We start from the raw sequence: 18,605 nt of genomic DNA on the forward strand, positions 1-18,605 counted from the left end.
GACTGACCTGTTTACGAAGTTACAATCCTGTAATTCAGCTAGAGACCTCTTCAGTCATTGATAAAGACCCCTGTGCGATCATTTGGATGATGAAATATCCTTTTCACACTTACTGCTCTCTTACTTCATATTAAAAGTGTCAAGTTAGTGTCAGTTTCAGGACAAAATGCTTGCTTAATGCTCTCAACAGCTTTAAAATCCATCATGATTATCAAAAAATGAAATAATGAGTGCTATATTTTGAACTTATTAACATTTAAAGCCCATTCGTTCTACATTTTCTTCTGAATAGTTGGTTGGATTTTCTGACATTTAGTGGGTTTAGATGCAAAAAAAGAAGTGAATGAACATTTAAAACTATCACAATGTGCATGCTATTGTGTGTGCACTCCATTACTGCTTTTTACAGTAACAAGTAAGGGCAGTTTTATGTTTAAGTCAGTCATTACTCATGCCACAGACAACAAGCTAGTTACAAAAGGAGTTTTAATATGTTTAACAACTGTATGATCTAAATTACAAGAAAATATCAGTTCACTCTGTAAACAAGTCACCGTGTTGTGTTTCACTATACCAACTGAAAACATGGAACACGGAACTGCTGATGAAAGAGTCATGTCTGCACCTTGCACAAAATACGGTATATTATTTTTCTTTAAGTCATGTGAGTAGAGGGCCAGTGAAGGGGGGTGTTCAGTCAATTCAGGGAATCAACTTCATGCAAAGACTTCAAGTATTAAAAATGAATTAATATCTATTAATATCCATCATGAATAAAGCTATGCAACGGTAATGAAAAAATTTAAAGTATTCTGATTTTATATTTTTTTGGGTAACTGAATTGAGCGAAGATCAATGTGGACATGGTAATTATTTTAAAAAAAATCTTTGATACATGTGGCTGTTTTCTACAGTTGAGCGAAGTTAAGTGAGTAAAAGAAGCCTTTGGAAATAAGTATTGGACTATTTTGACAAAAAATAAATAAAAATAAAAATCAAAAATCACTATGGCTTGAGCCAGAAATGAGCCATCTCAAACAGCACACATAATGACTCTGCCTAAATACTCTTTATTATCGTTTAGCAGCTGTCTCCAGGTCCTCAGCTGCAGCTATAAAACGGTGTCATTCACAGGTCATAACATGCAACATCATCAGCTGCATGCACATGCATGTTTAACAGTCTTAAAGACGTGATTTCACCTACCTGAACCAGGTAAGGACATAACCGGGACATAGTGGGTCCGTGTCTCCTCTGAAGCCGCCGGTCTGGACTCTTCTGCCTCCGAAACACAGTGGGACTCTTCCTCCCTCCCTTTCTCCCTCTCTCTCTCTGCACTGGTGATAAGATGCTCCCTTCTTCTCCTCTTGCTCACTGCATTTTTAAATCGGGTCAAACTCACTGCAGTGTCCCTGATTTAAAACCAGAGTTCATGCACATCACGAGGGTCAGTGATGCGTCGATTGATAACATTTTGGAAGAGATCGGGGTGAGAGTGAGGCTCCTGAGAAGCATATTTTAAAATAAATAAATAAGTCGGGGATAGATAACGATTTGACAAGCTTCCATTAAAACCCCCTGGACCAAATCAGCGCAACGTAAGAGACTGTTTATAGGCAGTCGCTTACTTTATGCAAACTTCAAAGAGACTCGTCAAACTTCAATTTAATTTTCCCCTCCTGCGTTGTGTCTGACACGGACAGATGTGATGTACTTGTTATTCACTACTGCAGCTGTCAAAAGAGAGCGGGCTCTGCTGCCACCTTGTGGTGAAGGGGGTGATGCCACTGCTGCAACCTCACTGAATAAAGGTTTACTCAACCTTAACCTTTGTAATCCTAACGATTAGACCACAAAATAAGCAACCAGTACAGCAAAGAATTTGGCATTGCATGAACTCTCTATAAACCTAAAGCTTTGTGCAAAAATGCTGACTGACTCTTTTTTCTTTTTTTTCTCTTTTTTTTATATTTTGCTTCCAATTTTCTTGTAGTTTTGGCCATTGACTGCTTTTCGGCTCATTTACAAATCAGTGTTTTTACCTGAGAATTGTCAGAGGAATCTCTGTTTTTTGTAACGCTAAGCCACATAAAAATGACATATTAATCATTAAAGCATAACAAAAAAAAAAAACAAACAAACACCCAACTCAAAGGATGAAACACTGTTGTGTCTACATGTAAGAGAAAACTTAGCAAAGAATCAAATTTAATTCTATCTTTAAGCAGTTTGTTACCAGCAGCTTGTTAGAAAAAGGTATAATTTGTGTCCTGGTCCAGGTAGTCTTTTTCCCACTTCTTTCTTTTCCTTTCTCTTGCCTGCTGCTCTCTCTCTCCCTCTCTCTCAGGTGGAGTTGTGGACCTGCTGTTCTCGCTGGCAGAGCTTCTGATTTTCTTCAGCCCTCATACCAGTTCCCTGTCTTTTCATCAGATGCCAGTGCTTTAAATGATCATCTGCCAAAAAAGGATTACCGGTATTTAACCTGTTCCGAAATGCTTGTTGACCTATAATCAAACATGTTTCTTATCATTCATATTAAGTCATTTTCAGCCAGAAAGAAAAAGTAAAGTACAAGCCGTAGTTTAAGCAAAATTATTTTTATGCATCCTTTAAATAGTCTTACTGACAATAAAAATAAAATTTTCATGAAGCCATTCTTAAGGAAGGGAAACGGGGAGGAAATGGCAAATTACACCAGAACTGGCCTGAAAATCAGTGGAAACAAGTCTAATTGGGTGATGAATCAAGATTTGAAATTTGGTTCTAACCGGCACCAGTATGTTTGGAAGAGGTCAGGAGAGCGGTACAACAGTGAGTGTTTACAGCCTTTTGCAAAATTTGGTTTGGGACCATATTTCAGCCAGCCAGTTTTCAAATTTCCTGGAACTATAAACACATTAAAAAAACACATACAGCCAGATTTTAATGCAACACGCACTGCCTTCTGGAAAGCATCTTATTGGCAACTGCTTAATTTTTCAGCATGATAATTATTTTTAAACACACTGCCAATGCAATATAACCACAGCTGGAAAAAAAAAACATGCAATAGAGCCTATCAGTCATGGACTGGCCTTCCCAAGACCCTGGACATCAACGTTAATGAAGTAGTGGTAGTAGAAGAGATGACAAGAAAACTGAAAAGAAGAAAGAGTTCAGGCTGAGTTGAAGAATAAAAGTGGTCATATACAAATATTGACTTTTAAACTCATTAGACTCGAACAAACTCAGTTTTTGTCTGTTTTTGTCTGATATTGGCAATATATATATAACCATGAAAAAATGTAAAGAAATGCAAAAAGAAAGACAAAAAAACAATCATTTGGAGCAAATCATTTAATCTGTTGTAAGTTTTGAGTCATACAAATTTGTGTTAGATAAACTTAATCTGACAGTTTCCCCTGCTTTGACGTCATTTCCTGCATTTAAAAATGGCGGACGTCAACATTGATGTCCGTAGATGAACTGTACAGCGATTCAGCCGGATTGTGTGGAGCTGCTTCAACATGAATCGATTTCTCGTCGTGCTGTATTAACGGGAGCAGTTTGAGGCAGGCTCGACAAGTAAATATGCTTTTTTTCCTTTTACCTTTTTAATTTGCTTGTTTGCAGTCAGGGGATGAAATGTGGCGCGCTGTGCGAAAGTGCTCTCATTGTGTAACACTGTTTATACCACAGACTGTTGTGTGCTGATGGTTTCGCTGCTGACTGAATTCTCAGAGGATAAACTCTCCCCGCAGGGAAGGAGCTAATTTTAAAACTGCTATTTGTAAGCCGTCGTGTAGAAGATGTATAAGTTAGCCAGCTAGCAATACATGTAGCCTGAGCCATAGGTAAACACAGATACAATGTAGGTGAAGTGACAGGCTCCAGCTGTGGATGCAAACTTAAACTCTGACAGGTTGTCTTGTGGGATATGTCTCATTCGCTTTGATAGTTTAATAGCACAGTAAGTACCTCACATGCTGCTTCCATTGATATGCTATCTTCCAGTATGAGCCTTGTTGACCTGTTGGTAAATAAGAAGTCTGTTGTATCCCATAAGAGGCCTTTACTGTGAAGCAGGGTTTCATCTTAACCAGGAAACTTCAGGGTCAACCCTCAGTTTTCTGTACTACAAAGGCAGATCACTTCTACCTGGGATCAACATCAACATAGTAGCTTATGGTGCCAACCTAAATAAGTGGACACGTTAAAGTCATTTTCCGGATTAGAAATCAACATACATGGTATCACCACCTATTGTTCTCTGGAGAACGGCCTCACCATTATTGGAACAGCCCTTGAATTCAATTTGTCCATCCACTTTCTTCAACTTATCAAGTTCTGGAGATTATCCCAGCTGTCATGAAATAGAATAGAATTAGAATTAGAATAGAATTCAACTTTATTGTCATTGCAAATGTCACAAGTACAAGGCAATGAAAAGCAGTTTGCATCCATCCAGAAAGTGCTTTAGCAATAATATAGATATATTACAGAATATGGAACTATTATAGGTATGTTACAATGTACACGGTATGAAGGTATGTTATGAATATGCTATAACTATAAGTATGTACAGACTATAGTGAGTTTACAAGCTATGTACAGGCTATGAAAAGGATATAAATATGGTTAAAAATATGAAACTATACAGATTGTAGATATACAATTGTGAGTATTAATAAACAATTGTAGAACTATAATTATTGTATTGTACAGAATGATTGTCTATACTATTCATATGGTGAGAAGCAGGGTATAACAGATTGCCACATTATTTTAGGGTTAACACAGAGACAGACTCACATTCACCAAGTAACGTAAGGGAGATCTTTGGACAATGGGGGGAAGCCAGAGTAAATACAAACTCCACACAGAATCCAGACTGGATTTGAACCCAGAACGTTCTTGCTGTGAGGTGATGTCACTAACCACCACACCATCATGCCACCCTACATCAGAGGACTAAACGTCAATTTAATGAAATACTTACGTATGATCAATATTGATTCCTGGCTCAGTCAGAGACACACATACATTTGGGTTTTGTCAGGAAGGGCAATCAGCATAAAAGCTGCCAAAAGTGGCATTATACTGTCATGAATAGGGAAGCAGCTAAAGGTAGCTTTGTTACTTAATTCTAATCCATCAGATTCTCCTGTGTCTTAATGTCAGAGTATTTTGGGTATGCTGAAGTTGCACAGGACCCAAGTTCTCCCCAAACAAAATAGCGTGGCTGAATAAGAGATCAGCCTTGAACATCACAGGTGCTGCCACTCTCATAATAACTGCTCACAAGGGATATCCACAATATGTCGTTGAAGTGGTCTTATTATAATTAACTGTTGCAATTATGGGTGCTCGTCTTAAACAAAAAAGTTTTTTTAAAAAATGAAGAAAGCTTATGTACAAGTAATCCCAAGGATGCAAGAGGTTAAACTTTTTAAAACTCCAGTTTTTCCTACTTTTGACTCTGTATGATGCCTCTTGCCCTATGGTAGCTGGGAGAGGCTCCAGCCCCTCGCGACCCTGACAAGGATAAGTGGAAGAGGATGGCTAGATGAACTCTATATGATGTCAACATATTACTTCTAAAAGGATCATCTTAGACACAAAGCTCTAGCTGTGAGAACAGAAGCATTCATGCATGTACAAACATACTACAGTATTAATATAAAAGTCTTTGTAGAAACATTATTTTTGCTGTGGATCTACCAGCAGTTGATTAATGCTGTGCACACTCAGGAGCTGGACAGTTTCCGAAAAAGTCATCTGATAAAGTCAGCTTAAAAAGGTTGTACCAGGGCACAGTAATACATAAATATGGATTTAGTTGAAATGTGAATTATGCATGAGTACTAGTAGAGTATATTAAGTCCTGCATAAGTGCATGTAAAAATGTAATGATTTAAGGAGGGATATAGGCTAGAAGGCAACATAAATAAACAAAATGTTTGGTTAGTGGAAAATTGGATTTTACTTAATTTTGTTTGTGTAAAAGAAAAGCATATTCCAGCTGCTCCCTTATTCACCAGGTGTTGCCATACTCTGTAGCTCTGCATATTTAATTTGACAGATTTTTTGAACCGGATGCCCCAAAGGGATTTGTGTTTCCTCTGGAGACCGAACCATAGATCTTTCACTTATTAGGTGAATGAGTAAACCACTTTACTGTGGAGCCATGGTCTGTATGACGGAAAGTTTTTATGATTAAGTTATTGTTTATTATTAGGCAATAATCAACCTTGTTCAGGGAAACTCAGGAAGGATATTTTCTCTCTGCCTACCAAATATAAATATAAGTATCTGGCATATGCTACTGATGTAGTTATGAATAAATAAATGACGTTGTGTTTATTTTTTTTGGTGAGCGTTTCATAATATTTGCCCTCTTTGCAGAGCTTCACCATGAGTAGCCGAAGAAAGAGGGCCCCTCCTGTGAGGGTGGATGAAGAAGCTAAGAAGAGGTTGAACTGGAACATGTTGGAGGACCGCAAGAATGAGGAAGTCCAGGAAGATGAAGAGATACCGACTTGTTCCATTCTTTCAGCGGACCCAGCTCCTAGTAGCACCCTCCTCTCCCCTCCAGAGGGCGCCACAGAGGCTGCCTGCACCCCTGTCCTGTTTACAGAAGAACTTCCCAACACGTCGTCCGACATCACCGCTGCTTCTACCTCTCTGGCGCTCACTGTGTTTCCACTTTTGAAGCTCAGCCACATCTGGAAAGCACTCATTGGGGAGTTCAGTGTCAGGCCAGCCTGGCTCCCATCTGACTGCGATCAGAGAGCTTTCACGTTTCACAGGATGGGTGAGCAACTCTGCATCAGTTACAGCAGCTGTGATGAGAGCTCAGGGGTGCAGTGCAGTCCTGATGAAGACACTTGTACGGCAGAATGCAGCCTCCGTAGGATCCCATTGGAGGACCTCGACTGGCTACAGAAGAGGAGGGTGGTGCAGCTCTGTCACCAGGCAAAAGACGACTCAGTCAAGGTATATGTAGGTACTTTTACTGGGACACAAAGATCCATGTTTAGGCTTGATTTTGTTAATAAATGGTCATGAAGTTACCTGGCTTTTAATACCATATATTTTTTAAATCAGCTGTCTTTGGCTGGAGTAAAATTGTGCTCCTTTAGTCAAATCATCAAACAGTTCAAGTTTTGTTAAACATTATTTTATATTTAATCTTTTTCCTGGCTCTGTCTGGCAGGTGGGGATTTGCTTGCTGGAAACTGGGCTCGGGAAGCCAGAATTCCTCAGTGAGGGAAATGCTCGGCTCAAAAAAGCAAACCAACTGATGCAGAAGTTAATGGAGTATTTCTACGATTTCATTATTCCCGGTAAGCAGACTCCAAGTTCTTTACACCATACTATAGCAGCACAGGGTTTCCAATTCACCTTGACTTGTTTTTGTTGCTTATTCTCCATAAAGAGGTCGTAGATAATGAGGAGGAAGAATGTGATACCGACCTGGAGAGGCAAAATGTTGAGGAGCTCTACGATTATGTCAGGCATATGCACCAGGAAGAAAGCCAGAAGGTGACCTATGACGTTCAGCATAAGGCTCTTATTCCTGTACTCAGGCCCTATCAGAGTCAAGCAGTCAACTGGATGCTGAGAAGAGAGAAATACAGGACCAACTCAAGTAAAGGTGCCTCTGTTCATTCCCCTACAGCTCATGCACCTTTAACTGGAATTTTAATTGAATTGAATTAAGTTAGATCCCTTTGAATTTAAGAATTTTTGATCTCAGTGGTTTGTCTCAAAAAGCATCATATTCAGTATTTACTGTTTCTTTGCAGAACAATCATTGCATTTCCTCTGGCGGGAGTTGATCGCTTTGTGCGGCAAAAAGCTCTTTTACAACCCTTTTATCGGCTGGTAAGAACATAGTTATTCTCATGTTAAAGGTTCTGATCATTTGGAAACATTTTCTGCCTTTTCAATATTATAAAGATGATGGGAATCTTATCTTTCTGCAAACAGTTTACACTTAAACTCAATATAATCCACAGGCCTCACTGTCAGCAGTTTTTATGGGGACTACTATTTAAGTTGAAACCACAAAAGTTGTGTGTGTTATTATTTTGTTTGTTAAGCACCATTAGCATAAAACTTGATGGGAGAATTGTTATCTTAAAATCACAACAGTAAAACAGGCTGAAGGGACACCATCAGTGGAAAAAAACGTGTGTAATTTGAATGAGTTGACCTTTAAACTTGCTGTTATCACATTAAGGTGACTCTCAGGTATGATATAGTTCTGCAGCTACTAGAATTTAGTTTCTTTTTTTATTTTTAGCTTAATTCGAGAATTTCCACTAGCTGGCATTGAGTGGCCTGGTGGGATCCTGGCTGATGAGATGGGGCTTGGAAAGACGGTGGAAGTTCTGGCTCTAATCTTGTTTCATACCCGGCAGGACCTCGAACAAGAGGCCCTCACACTCCCTGTGGTTAGTAGACCTCTACTGTGATGAATGCCACATTTGTTTTCTTCCCTAAACGTTGTAATCAAATCTTATGTATCATACAATGGTTTATGATTTATTTCTTTTTTTAATCTCATGGCTTTGCAGGGAAAATCTGTGAATTACTTTGTTCCTCCTCCTCCGCTAGAAAGAAAGAAAGTTATCAGCTGCAAGTCTGAAGCTCAGCCTAAAATTAAAATATCCTACCCAAGTATGTCACTCAAGTCTTTTTAGGCAATCCGCATAAGTCACTGAAATTTCACACCTTTTTGAATGATACTTATATTTCTCCAGCTGTGCGTGTCATGCTACTCACTGCTATAAAGGAGATGAGATCTGGCAAGGGAGCCTCAGTCAATGCCATCTTCACCTACATCCGAGCCACTTATGGCTATGACCTCCTCAAGAACCGCAACCACATCAGGAAGACGCTGACAAAGCTCATAGATGACGGCATGGTTGACCGGGTCAAAGGTCGGGGCTTGGCGGGGTCGTTCAAGCTGGGAAAGAAGTACAAAGAAACAAAGAAAACATTTGCAGGATCATCAAAGTCTGTAAGAATAAAGAACTTCTAATATGAATGTTTCATGCCACAAATATGACTTTATTGTGTTGCCTGAGTTTGGTCTGCATTTGTCTTTCTTAAGACTTCGAGAAGCACGGAGCGCACGCCCAGGAAAATGTTTCAGAGACGAGCAAAAGAAAAGGCAGAGGCAGCTCTACAAAACTCTCTCTCAGACGATCAGAGAGATCCGAGCACCCCTACATCTGACTGCCCTGTCTCAGAGGAAGCAGAAACAAAGACAGAGTGGGATGAAAGTCTGAATGAGAAAGCAGATCAGCCAGATGACATGCTGGATTCTTCCACGGCACCATTACAGGTTTCTCAGGATAAAAGTGACTCAGATACACGAGACATATGCAGAATAGCTGATCTCCCCGAAGAAAGAGGAGAAGCTTCACAGCTCGATGATGACAAGGAGACGGAAACCCCCACCAGAGCGTCTGTCGTCCCGTTTAACACCCCTGACTACAGATTCGAGTGCATCTGTGGTGAACTCGGCATCATTGACTACAAGGCCCGCGTCCAGTGTATGAACTGTCAGCTGTGGCAGCACGCAGACTGTGTGAACTATAAAGAAGAGAGCCTTGAAACTACACCTTTCTACTGCCCTCACTGCCTGGTAGCCATGAAACCCGTGTCCACAGGAGCCACCCTCATAATTTCCCCGAGCTCCATCTGCCACCAGTGGGTCGAGGAGATCAACAAGCATATCAGGTCCTCCTCCTTACGAGTGCTGGTGAGAGAGTAGATTCATACATCAGTCTCTTGGTAGTATCTCATATATAATATGCTTAAAGTCTAAAATAAAAATAAAATAAATCTTAAATGTGCTTCCTGAGTAAAACCAAAAGGTGGTTTTGATTATTTACAGTTATTGTTTGGCTCAGTTTAGGCACAAAACTGATTGGTTAGATGTAAGTAACAAAACTGTTTTGTTAAGATTAAGAAAGACCAGGGTTTGGTTTAAAATACACCCTCTACCTTCCAACTTTCAGGTACTCTGAAAATGATACACTCACTTAAATCATTGCATGTTACACTACTGTACCATCACAACAGTGCGAGTCGTCAGTTGCAATGATGACGCAGAGCAGGAACAACACAACATTGTGCAAGCACTACACATCTTTTATAATTTGTTAAAGCACGCACTCTTCTCTCTCTCATCTGTGTTTAAGCATGCCTAATTATTTTGCCTTTCACATTCCTCTTTAGGTTTATCAGGGTGTGAAGAAACATGGATTCATTCAGCCTCACATGCTCGCCGAGCAGGACGTGGTCATTACCACCTACGACGTGCTGCGCTCTGAGCTCAACTACGTTGACATTCCCCACAGTAACAGCAAAGACGGCCGCCGCTTCCGCAACCAGAAGCGTTACATGGCTATACCCAGTCCTCTGGTAGCTGTGGAGTGGTGGCGAATCTGTCTGGATGAGGCTCAGATGGTGGAATGCCCCACTGCGAAGGTGAGATCATTCAATTCTTGTTGCATCTTACTTTGTTTTGTTATTTAAACGTAGTTTATGCGACCACCTGACGTTGATCCCATCAGGCTGCGGAGATGGCTCTACGTCTTGCGTCTGTTAACCGCTGGTGTGTCAGCGGCACTCCAGTCCAGAGAGGCTTAGAAGGTAAAGTGAAGAAGCTGTTACCACAGAAGAAAAAAGAAATACTATGAGTATGAATGCAAATTGAATTTTTTATGTAGCATATAAAGATATAAAGATAAAAATAAGTGTAGGTTTTTACTGCCTTTACCTGCCAAAATATAATAAAGCAAAGTGTTTTTGAGTCTATGCACAGATGTAATTAATCTGTCAAGGTTGTGATTTCAGTCTTTGGTCTCTTCAGCAGTAAAAAAAATAATAATTAAAACTTTTGTTTTTTGCTGTAGATCTGTATGGCCTTGTGCTTTTCCTGGGAGTTGACCCATACTGGGTGAAGCACTGGTGGCACCAGCTTCTTTATCGTCCCTATCGACGTGGAAATACGGAACCTCTGTACCATGTGATCGCTCAGATATTATGGCGATCGGCTAAAAAAGACGTCATTGATCAGGTAGGATTTTAAAAGTATTTTTCTGATCGTTGGCCTGGATTTCATTGAGACTGTCTGAAGAACTATTTTGTTTGACCCATTTTTTTTCATATGAAACACATCCTTAAAGCTTTCTCTTTTGAATGTTTGTACTCATCTTAGATGGTCCTGTTAATCTTTCTCCAGATTCAGATCCCGCCTCAGACAGAGGAAGTGCACTGGTTGCACTTCTCGCCCGTCGAGGGTCACTTCTACCACCGTCAGCACGAGGTCTGCTCCCAAGACGCTTTGGTTAACCTCAGGAAGATCTCAGACTGGAGCCTGAAACTCGGCAGCCTCGACCGCCGTACCGTCAATACCATCCTGTGCCCGCTGCTCAGGCTGCGCCAAGCCTGCTGCCATCCACAGGCTGTCAGGGGGGAGTTCCTGCCTCTGCAGAAAAGGTATTGTGTTCTCAAGATGCTTATGCATGAGATGAGGTCTTATTAAAGGCAGCTGCAGCAGTTAATTAACAGTCCAGCTGGACTAGATCACAACATTAGGATGATTGAAGCCCCCCCAGCAACCTTTTTGTTGCTGGGTGTGTTTATTTAAAGCTGACCCATTCTGTGTAATCTGCACTGGAGGATTTGTTAAGCAGGTTTGCCTTCCTCTCTGTAGCACCATGACAATGGAGGAGCTCCTGAAGTCCCTGCAGAAGAAATGTCGAGTGGAGTGTGAAGAAGCTCACAGACAATTGGTGTGCGCACTCAATGGTTTGGCTGGAATCCACATCATCAGAGGTATAGATCCCCACTTCTATACATCTGCTCCCTTTGCTCTTAGTTTCCCATGGGAATTAGTTTAAACAAAACAGAGGCCACGATCCCATCTTTGTGTCTCCCGACACTTTTTGCACCGGGATGTTTTGTTAAGGCTGGTCTCAGTAAAGCGATATGTTTATTGTTACTGCACTGAGGTGATTTGTGCAGCCAACTTTGTTTGCTTGACATGTAGTGGACATTTTAAGTGGCACTAAGGATGACTATTTCCTTTGCCACCTGCAGGTGAGTTTGCAGAGGCAGCAGAGATGTATAGAGAAGTGCTCCGTTCATCAGAAGAGCACAAAGGCAGACTGAAGACTGATTCGTTACAGGTATGTGGCCTCATACATTTCATCTCTACAAAGACTGAGGGAACACATGACTTAAAAACCAGAAGCTAAAATCTTTGTTTCTGGCTCTTAGAATGTATTGACATAATTAATTTTCTATTACTCTTGCCATTGTGGTAAAACAGAGGCTTCATGCTACCCATAACTTGATGGAGCTGCTAAGCGCTAAGCATCGTGGGATTCCTCCTACCCTCAGAGATGACAAACTAGATGAAGAGGTGATTCACAAATATATATTATACTGTCAGAATGTATCTATTTTTCTTCTTTTTAAATCAAAGCTGTGTTTTAAGAATTACTACTGCAGTTTTTTCATTCTCCTTGTCTCTGTAGGCCGAGCAGCTGCGACAGCACTACATGACCAAATACGACTCTGAGGTTGCGGATGCTCGGCAGGCTTTGCAGCCGGTGCTGCAGAACATAAAAGAGCTGAAGCGAAAAGTGAGAACTTCTTTACACTCGGGGAAATTACATATTTTATGAAAAGATTACATATATAAAGAGAGACATAAGTGATGTTTAGGAGTGCAAAACCAATATCTTAAGATCATAAAATTTCTGCATTGATTGCCTTTTTATATACATCCTCTGCAGCTCCTAAAATGAACTTACTTGAAATGTATTTAAAATGACATTTATTTGGATCTGTTAATGAACTCCAACAAATTAGCACAGCAAAAAGAAAACTGCATAGCAGGAAATTGGAGCTTACTGATCAAATTATTTTAATAAAAAGAAAATAGTAAATGTAGCTAATGGCACTATAATTGGCATTCTACTCGTTACTTACACAAACAGTTAAAGTAGTTGAATATCACTATGATTATCTATCTTTCTCAAGGTCAAGCTGAACTCTCCCTGGTGGCTGGATGTTATTCAGAGGGCAGTTCGCTGCTCCACTGATGACGACCTGGTGTCCCGCATCAAGAATGAGCTGACGTCCAGCTACAAACAACAAGCCCACAAGCTCTCCATGGCAGACAAGTAAGCACTTTTTTATCAAGTAGTTCCGAGTAGTTGCATAGTGGTTGCAAGCCGTTACCTTGAACTTATCAAAAGACCAGGATGCTTCAAGTGTCTGGTGTCCTGCAGGTTCCGTGATGGCTATGGTCTGCAGTTTCTGCTCACCACACAAATGCAGGACCTGATGAAATCTCAAAAGACCGTGCAAGATGCAGTGAAAAGTCTTGAGGGTCCGGCCTCGAAAGAAGTTATAGAGGAGGCCACAGTTTGTCATCTCAGGCCAATGCGACTGCCACTCAACAAGTATGTCGTCAGCATTTTGCAGCTTCGTACAAGCACTGTTAGAAACCTTAAAATGTTCAGTTTATAAAGTTATGTGGAGGTTAAATGACAGCTTTTCCTTGTGTTACATAACACTTCTTTGTAAATACTCTGAAACTTATTTTACCTAATATCTGTCTTGTCATTTTCTAGCTGTGTTTTTTGCAAAGCGGATGAACTTTTCATAGATTACGAGTCCAAGCTGTTTTCTCACACGTAAGTAGAGCAGTATTTTTAGATCCATCATTAATCAGATTACATAACCAAGCGGTGGTTAATCAGTAAAATTCCTCCACAGCGTCAAAGGTCAGACAGCCATCTTTGAAGAAATGATCGAGGATGAAGAGGGGCTGGTCGACGACCGTCTCCCTACCACTAGCCGAGGTCTGTGGGCAGCCAGTGAGACAGAACGCACTTTGAAGGCCATCTTGTCTTTTGCCAAACTTAAACGCATGGACCCAGACCTGGTGGAGGAAGGAAACACTTTTATGGAACTGTTTGAGAATTGGAAGAAGGAGTACAAGGTTTGTAGGCACACTTACAACATTACAAGGACAAACGACAACAAGAGCATCTTTTATTTTTTAAAAAGCTGCATTTTTCCAGTAGGGCTCCAATAGGCATTTGGTATTATTATATGTATTATGAGGAGTCAGTTTAACAAAAATTCTTTTTTTAAGTCTTTGTTTTGGTGTTGGTGTTTGTCCTCAGGTGCTGCACGAGTACTGGATGGTGCTGCGTAATCATGTGTCAGCCATCGATGAGCTGGGTATGGCCACCGAGAGGCTACGTGTGCGTCTGCCTGATGAACCAAAGCCCAAACTGCCGCACATCATAGAGCCCCACGAGGCGAGTTAAAGACAGTGACACTCATTTAGCATAGCTGCACGCTTATGACAGTCTGGTAAAAGATAATTTATACAAGTTGTGACAACATGACTGACTTGTTATTAGGACTGTTAAAGGATTGGCTCTTTGCAGAGTTACTTTGCTTCATAGACTAACTGTCTGCAGAGATTTAAGGGGGGTTTCTTCACTGTCCCCGAGTTTTCTCATGTTATTGTTGGATCAGTGGGTTTCTACATATAATATAGATCTTTATATTTGCAATTTAAAGTGTCCTGATATTTTTCATTAGCTGACCCCTCCTCTCGATTGTTTTGCTCCCAGGTGGAGCAGAACAGAGTCAAACTTCTGAACGACCAAGCTGTGGCAAAATCTCAGCTCCAAAAGAAGCTCGGCCAGTTTTTGTATCTCACAAATCTGGAAAAGGTAATTTTATAGGTGATAGTAATTACACAATTCATAAATTTACCCCAGCTAAATGTATTATGTGAGCTTACTCTGAACAACATACATTTCTTGATCCAGTCGCAGGACAAGTCCACTGGAGGTCTGAACCCAGAGCCGTGTCCCATTTGTGCTCGGCCCCTGGGACAGGAGGTGAGAGTCACTACTTCTTATACATCTTGGTTGGTGGGAACATCTCAGTAGATCATCAGTTTGTGAAATATTCATACCAGCCTGTCTAGCATTTTCGAACAAACCACTTACAATCTGCTTTCTTCTCCATTCTGATGCTCAGTTTGAACCTCAGCAGGTCATCTTGACCGTGTCTACTTGCCTAAATGGAATAGGTTGCTGTCACATGATTGCCTAATTAGATATTTGTATTAATAAGCAGCTCAACTGGTGTACCTAATGAAGTGGTTAGCGAGTGTTTGTAATTAATGTCAATAGTTATCCATACTCTGCTAGTCATACTTTAGAATAATATCTCGCTCTTCTCTCTTTTCCAGTGGGCCGTGCTGACGTGTGGACACTGCTTCTGTAACGAGTGTATTGCTATCATTGTGGAACAGTACAGCGTGGGCTCAAGGCGGCGTGCCATCAAGTGTGCCATTTGTAGGCAGACTACATCCCACACAGAAATCTCTTACGTGTTCACCACCCAATCATCCAGTCAGGACCAAGACATACCAGTCAAGGTCAGCCAGCGACCCCATTTTCAAAGAAAAAAATAAATGTATAACACAGCCATGACAACGTTCCTCTTCCTGTGTTGTCAGGGAAGTCACTCTACCAAAGTGGAGGCAGTTGTGAGAACTCTGAAGAAGATTCAAGTGACCAACCCCGGGGCCAAATGTCTCGTCTTCTCCACGGTAACAGTTAACTATCCGCACTCTTCAAGACTTACTTTGGCGATATCGAGTTTGGATCTGACCTGTTTTGTTGCCTTTTCTCTTGTGCACAGTGGCAGAGTGTCCTGGATATCATCGCCAAGGCCTTGTTTGACAATAACATGGAGTTTTCTCAAATCAACGGGATTCACAAATTTCAGGTTTGAATTTGACACATAATGAACGCCACAATTTTTAATACACACCCCTGCTTTTTAACTTTTGTATTGTTTTGTTTTTTGTTGAAATACCACAGACTGTATGATAGATTTAAACATTTACAGTAAACCCCCTGTCTAAGGACTGTCTAAATACCTACCTACTAGGTTTTCCTTGGTGTGTATTCTCCACCACCAGCAGCTAAAACAGCTGTTCGGCTTGCTGCTACACCTTGTTCTTCATTTGAGGTTGTTTTTGTTTTTTTGTTTTTACCTGAGATCACTCCCTTGAGAGCACACCAACCCTAAACTCAATATTTCTTCCTTTACCCCGGGCCGCATGTTTGTTTGTTTTTTGTGTGTGAGCTATACTGCCAACAAACAAAGAGGTTAATCAATTGGAGATGAATTCTTGCCTCTCATATGCAGAAACTTAATAACAATTAAGGTTTTTCTGTAGTAAAATACAATATAAAGACTAATGAATACATTCATTGTCTATGTTTTTGTGTAATACAAAGGAGAAACTGGATAAAATCGGCACGTTAAATAATTGTTTGAATTTGAAAATACACAGTATTTAAATTGCAGTATAAATTTTCAGGGAATCCTCATTTTTTTCTTAAAATAAATCAATTACCGAAGCATCTCTTGATACAGATATGACTGTAATTTGTTCATTATTGCACTGTTCATTGTGGTTTTCCAGGAGAATCTAAGTTCCTTCAAGTACGAAGAGAAGATCAACATTCTTCTTCTACCTCTCCACACGGGCTCCAATGGGCTGAATATCATCGAAGCAACACATGTGCTGCTGGTTGAACCAATCCTCAACCCTGCTCATGAGCTCCAGGCAATAGGCAGAGTGCACCGGATTGGCCAAACCAAGTAAGGAGCAGGCAGTAAAGTGTGTCAGTAAACCTCTGAAGTTTCAGCATAACTTTGTGGGTCCTTTAGAGCTTTGTGTAGATGTGTTGCTGCATCTACACGAAGCTTCTGCATTTTTCTCATCTTGTGAGAATTGACTTCAAAGCTGCAGTTTTTTTTTTTTTCTTAGATTCATGTTTAATACGAGTGCAACCTCCAGTTATTTAATAAAACTATAAATCCACAACTATGCAGCTTATAATATGTCAGAAAATAAAGCACTTAGAGTTCAGCAGGATACACTGAAATTGATTTCATTAGTTTTTTGTTTTTACTCACCACTGTGCTCAGGGATACACAGTTCTTGACCAAAGTGCACTTATATAGCATGCACACCTCTGTCAGTGCTGTACACACATCATTATTCACTGCTTCTAGTTACAGATCTGCATCAGAATGCACAAATGCATGTAAATTAAATCCAACTAAGAGTACTTTTTTTTTTTTTCATTTAGGAGCAGTTAAAGTCTGACAAAGGAATGACAATGTGGAGAATTTGTTAATCCTTTTATCCAAATAATATTTATATTAAATTATCCACCCTCTACTGAACAAAAAACTAAACAAATGCTCATTTTTGTTTCCTCTCTCCACCAGGCCAACATTTGTTCACAGATTCCTCATCAAATCTACAATTGAAGAGAGAATGCAAGCAATGCTGAAGACGGCAGAAAAAAGGTGCGTGTCAGTTCTTAATGATGCTATTTTTGTATTTAAATACAAGTTTAAGAGGTCAGGGGATACGCTGTTGTCAAAGTACCAATAAAAGTCTTTTTGATTCCAGTCACACCAGCACAGCCATGAAGCACTCGGAGGCTGCGGTACTGACAGTCGCTGACTTGGCTGATCTGTTCACTGAAGACACTGAACCTCTGGAGTGAATCTCAGCACTGGGCTCCTCACTTGGTACATACCAAGTAAAGCAAACAGGAGAAAAAGGGAGTTCACGATTTACACAGCGGTGACAAATTTTGCACATTCCACTTTTTTTATATAAGCATCCTGATGTTATGAAACAAATTTCCAAAAACTATTTTAAGAAATCGCTGATGGATGATGACTACAAATTTCTTACTTGTTGAATTTTAACTCAATTTAGAGCTGATGCATTTGCATCACTTGTCATAGTTGTATCTTACTGGTCCAACTTGTTCAGCTGTGTTTGTTTATCGCATTTAGTCAGGTGTGTTCATTTATGTGCAACTTCACTGTATCTCCAGATGGACTGAACCACTTTGAGGCATTCTCACAACATTCAGGAAATAAAAGTCTGTGAGTGACGGGTCGTCCGCCTGTTATTGCCAGATTTCTTTGTGCCGTCCTTTTACTGTGTGGTTAAAAAAATGAAGCAGGAAGAACGCCATTGATTTGTGCTCACCTCTGACATAAACTCACTTTTACTCTTTTACAACTGAAGTGAAAGACTGTCGCGGGATTTCTTCGGCCGGGCAATCGACCTTAAGTTATTTCACTGTTGAAACAAAGCCACACAGTTTGGTCTAACAATGGCGCCCATCTTATTTGCAAGACAAAAAGAAGCACAATGTGCAGATTGTTGGAAACTAATCTTGTAAATCAAACTTGTAAAAATTGTGTGAAGATGTTTTGTGCTTTACAGCAACTGTCTCATTCTTTTCTATTCCTCAAAATCGTCTGGTCAAGCTTAAGAATCGTGTGGATTAATTAAATGTTACTTGTCTTAAACTGATTAAAATAATCATTCCTCTCTTGTATTTTATGGTCTCTTCTGCCACACACATGCACTCACTGGTACTTGGCATTGTTAGCGAATTGCCCTTGACTTGTAATGCGTTTTCTTTTCACCTGACTGACTGCGATTCCCGTAC

At 40.3% G+C, this 18,605-nt stretch overlaps 2 protein-coding genes across 5 annotated transcripts in view; one reads left to right on the forward strand and one right to left on the reverse strand.

Moving 5' to 3' along the window:
* Window positions 1-1,702, reverse strand: part of grm1b (glutamate receptor, metabotropic 1b) — a 32,546-nt gene extending 30,844 nt beyond the window's left edge. For all 4 annotated transcript variants that reach the window (XM_026151420.1, XM_026151419.1, XM_026151421.1 and 1 more), the window contains exon 1: window positions 1,207-1,702. The gene's annotated coding sequence lies outside the window, so the exon portion shown is untranslated. The remainder of the gene's footprint in view (window positions 1-1,206) is intronic.
* Window positions 1,703-3,424: 1,722 nt separating this feature from the next.
* Window positions 3,425-18,484, forward strand: shprh (SNF2 histone linker PHD RING helicase). Its single transcript, XM_026151418.1, has 30 exons — window positions 3,425-3,564; window positions 6,385-6,975; window positions 7,196-7,325; window positions 7,418-7,636; window positions 7,788-7,866; window positions 8,288-8,438; window positions 8,562-8,664; window positions 8,748-9,007; window positions 9,101-9,754; window positions 10,234-10,485; window positions 10,572-10,650; window positions 10,914-11,077; window positions 11,243-11,499; window positions 11,717-11,838; window positions 12,103-12,191; window positions 12,335-12,427; window positions 12,543-12,650; window positions 13,051-13,193; window positions 13,302-13,475; window positions 13,647-13,709; window positions 13,792-14,017; window positions 14,205-14,342; window positions 14,664-14,765; window positions 14,865-14,936; window positions 15,293-15,481; window positions 15,563-15,655; window positions 15,748-15,834; window positions 16,541-16,719; window positions 17,356-17,436; window positions 17,543-18,484. The coding sequence occupies exons 2-30, from the start codon at window positions 6,394-6,396 to the stop codon at window positions 17,637-17,639; spliced, it is 4,986 nt and encodes a 1,661-aa protein (XP_026007203.1). The 5' UTR covers window positions 3,425-3,564; window positions 6,385-6,393; the 3' UTR covers window positions 17,640-18,484.
* Window positions 18,485-18,605: the final 121 nt, after the last annotated feature.

This window comes from Astatotilapia calliptera, chromosome 19, assembly GCF_900246225.1.
Source record: "Astatotilapia calliptera chromosome 19, fAstCal1.2, whole genome shotgun sequence".
Lineage (NCBI taxonomy): Eukaryota > Metazoa > Chordata > Actinopteri > Cichliformes > Cichlidae > Astatotilapia > Astatotilapia calliptera.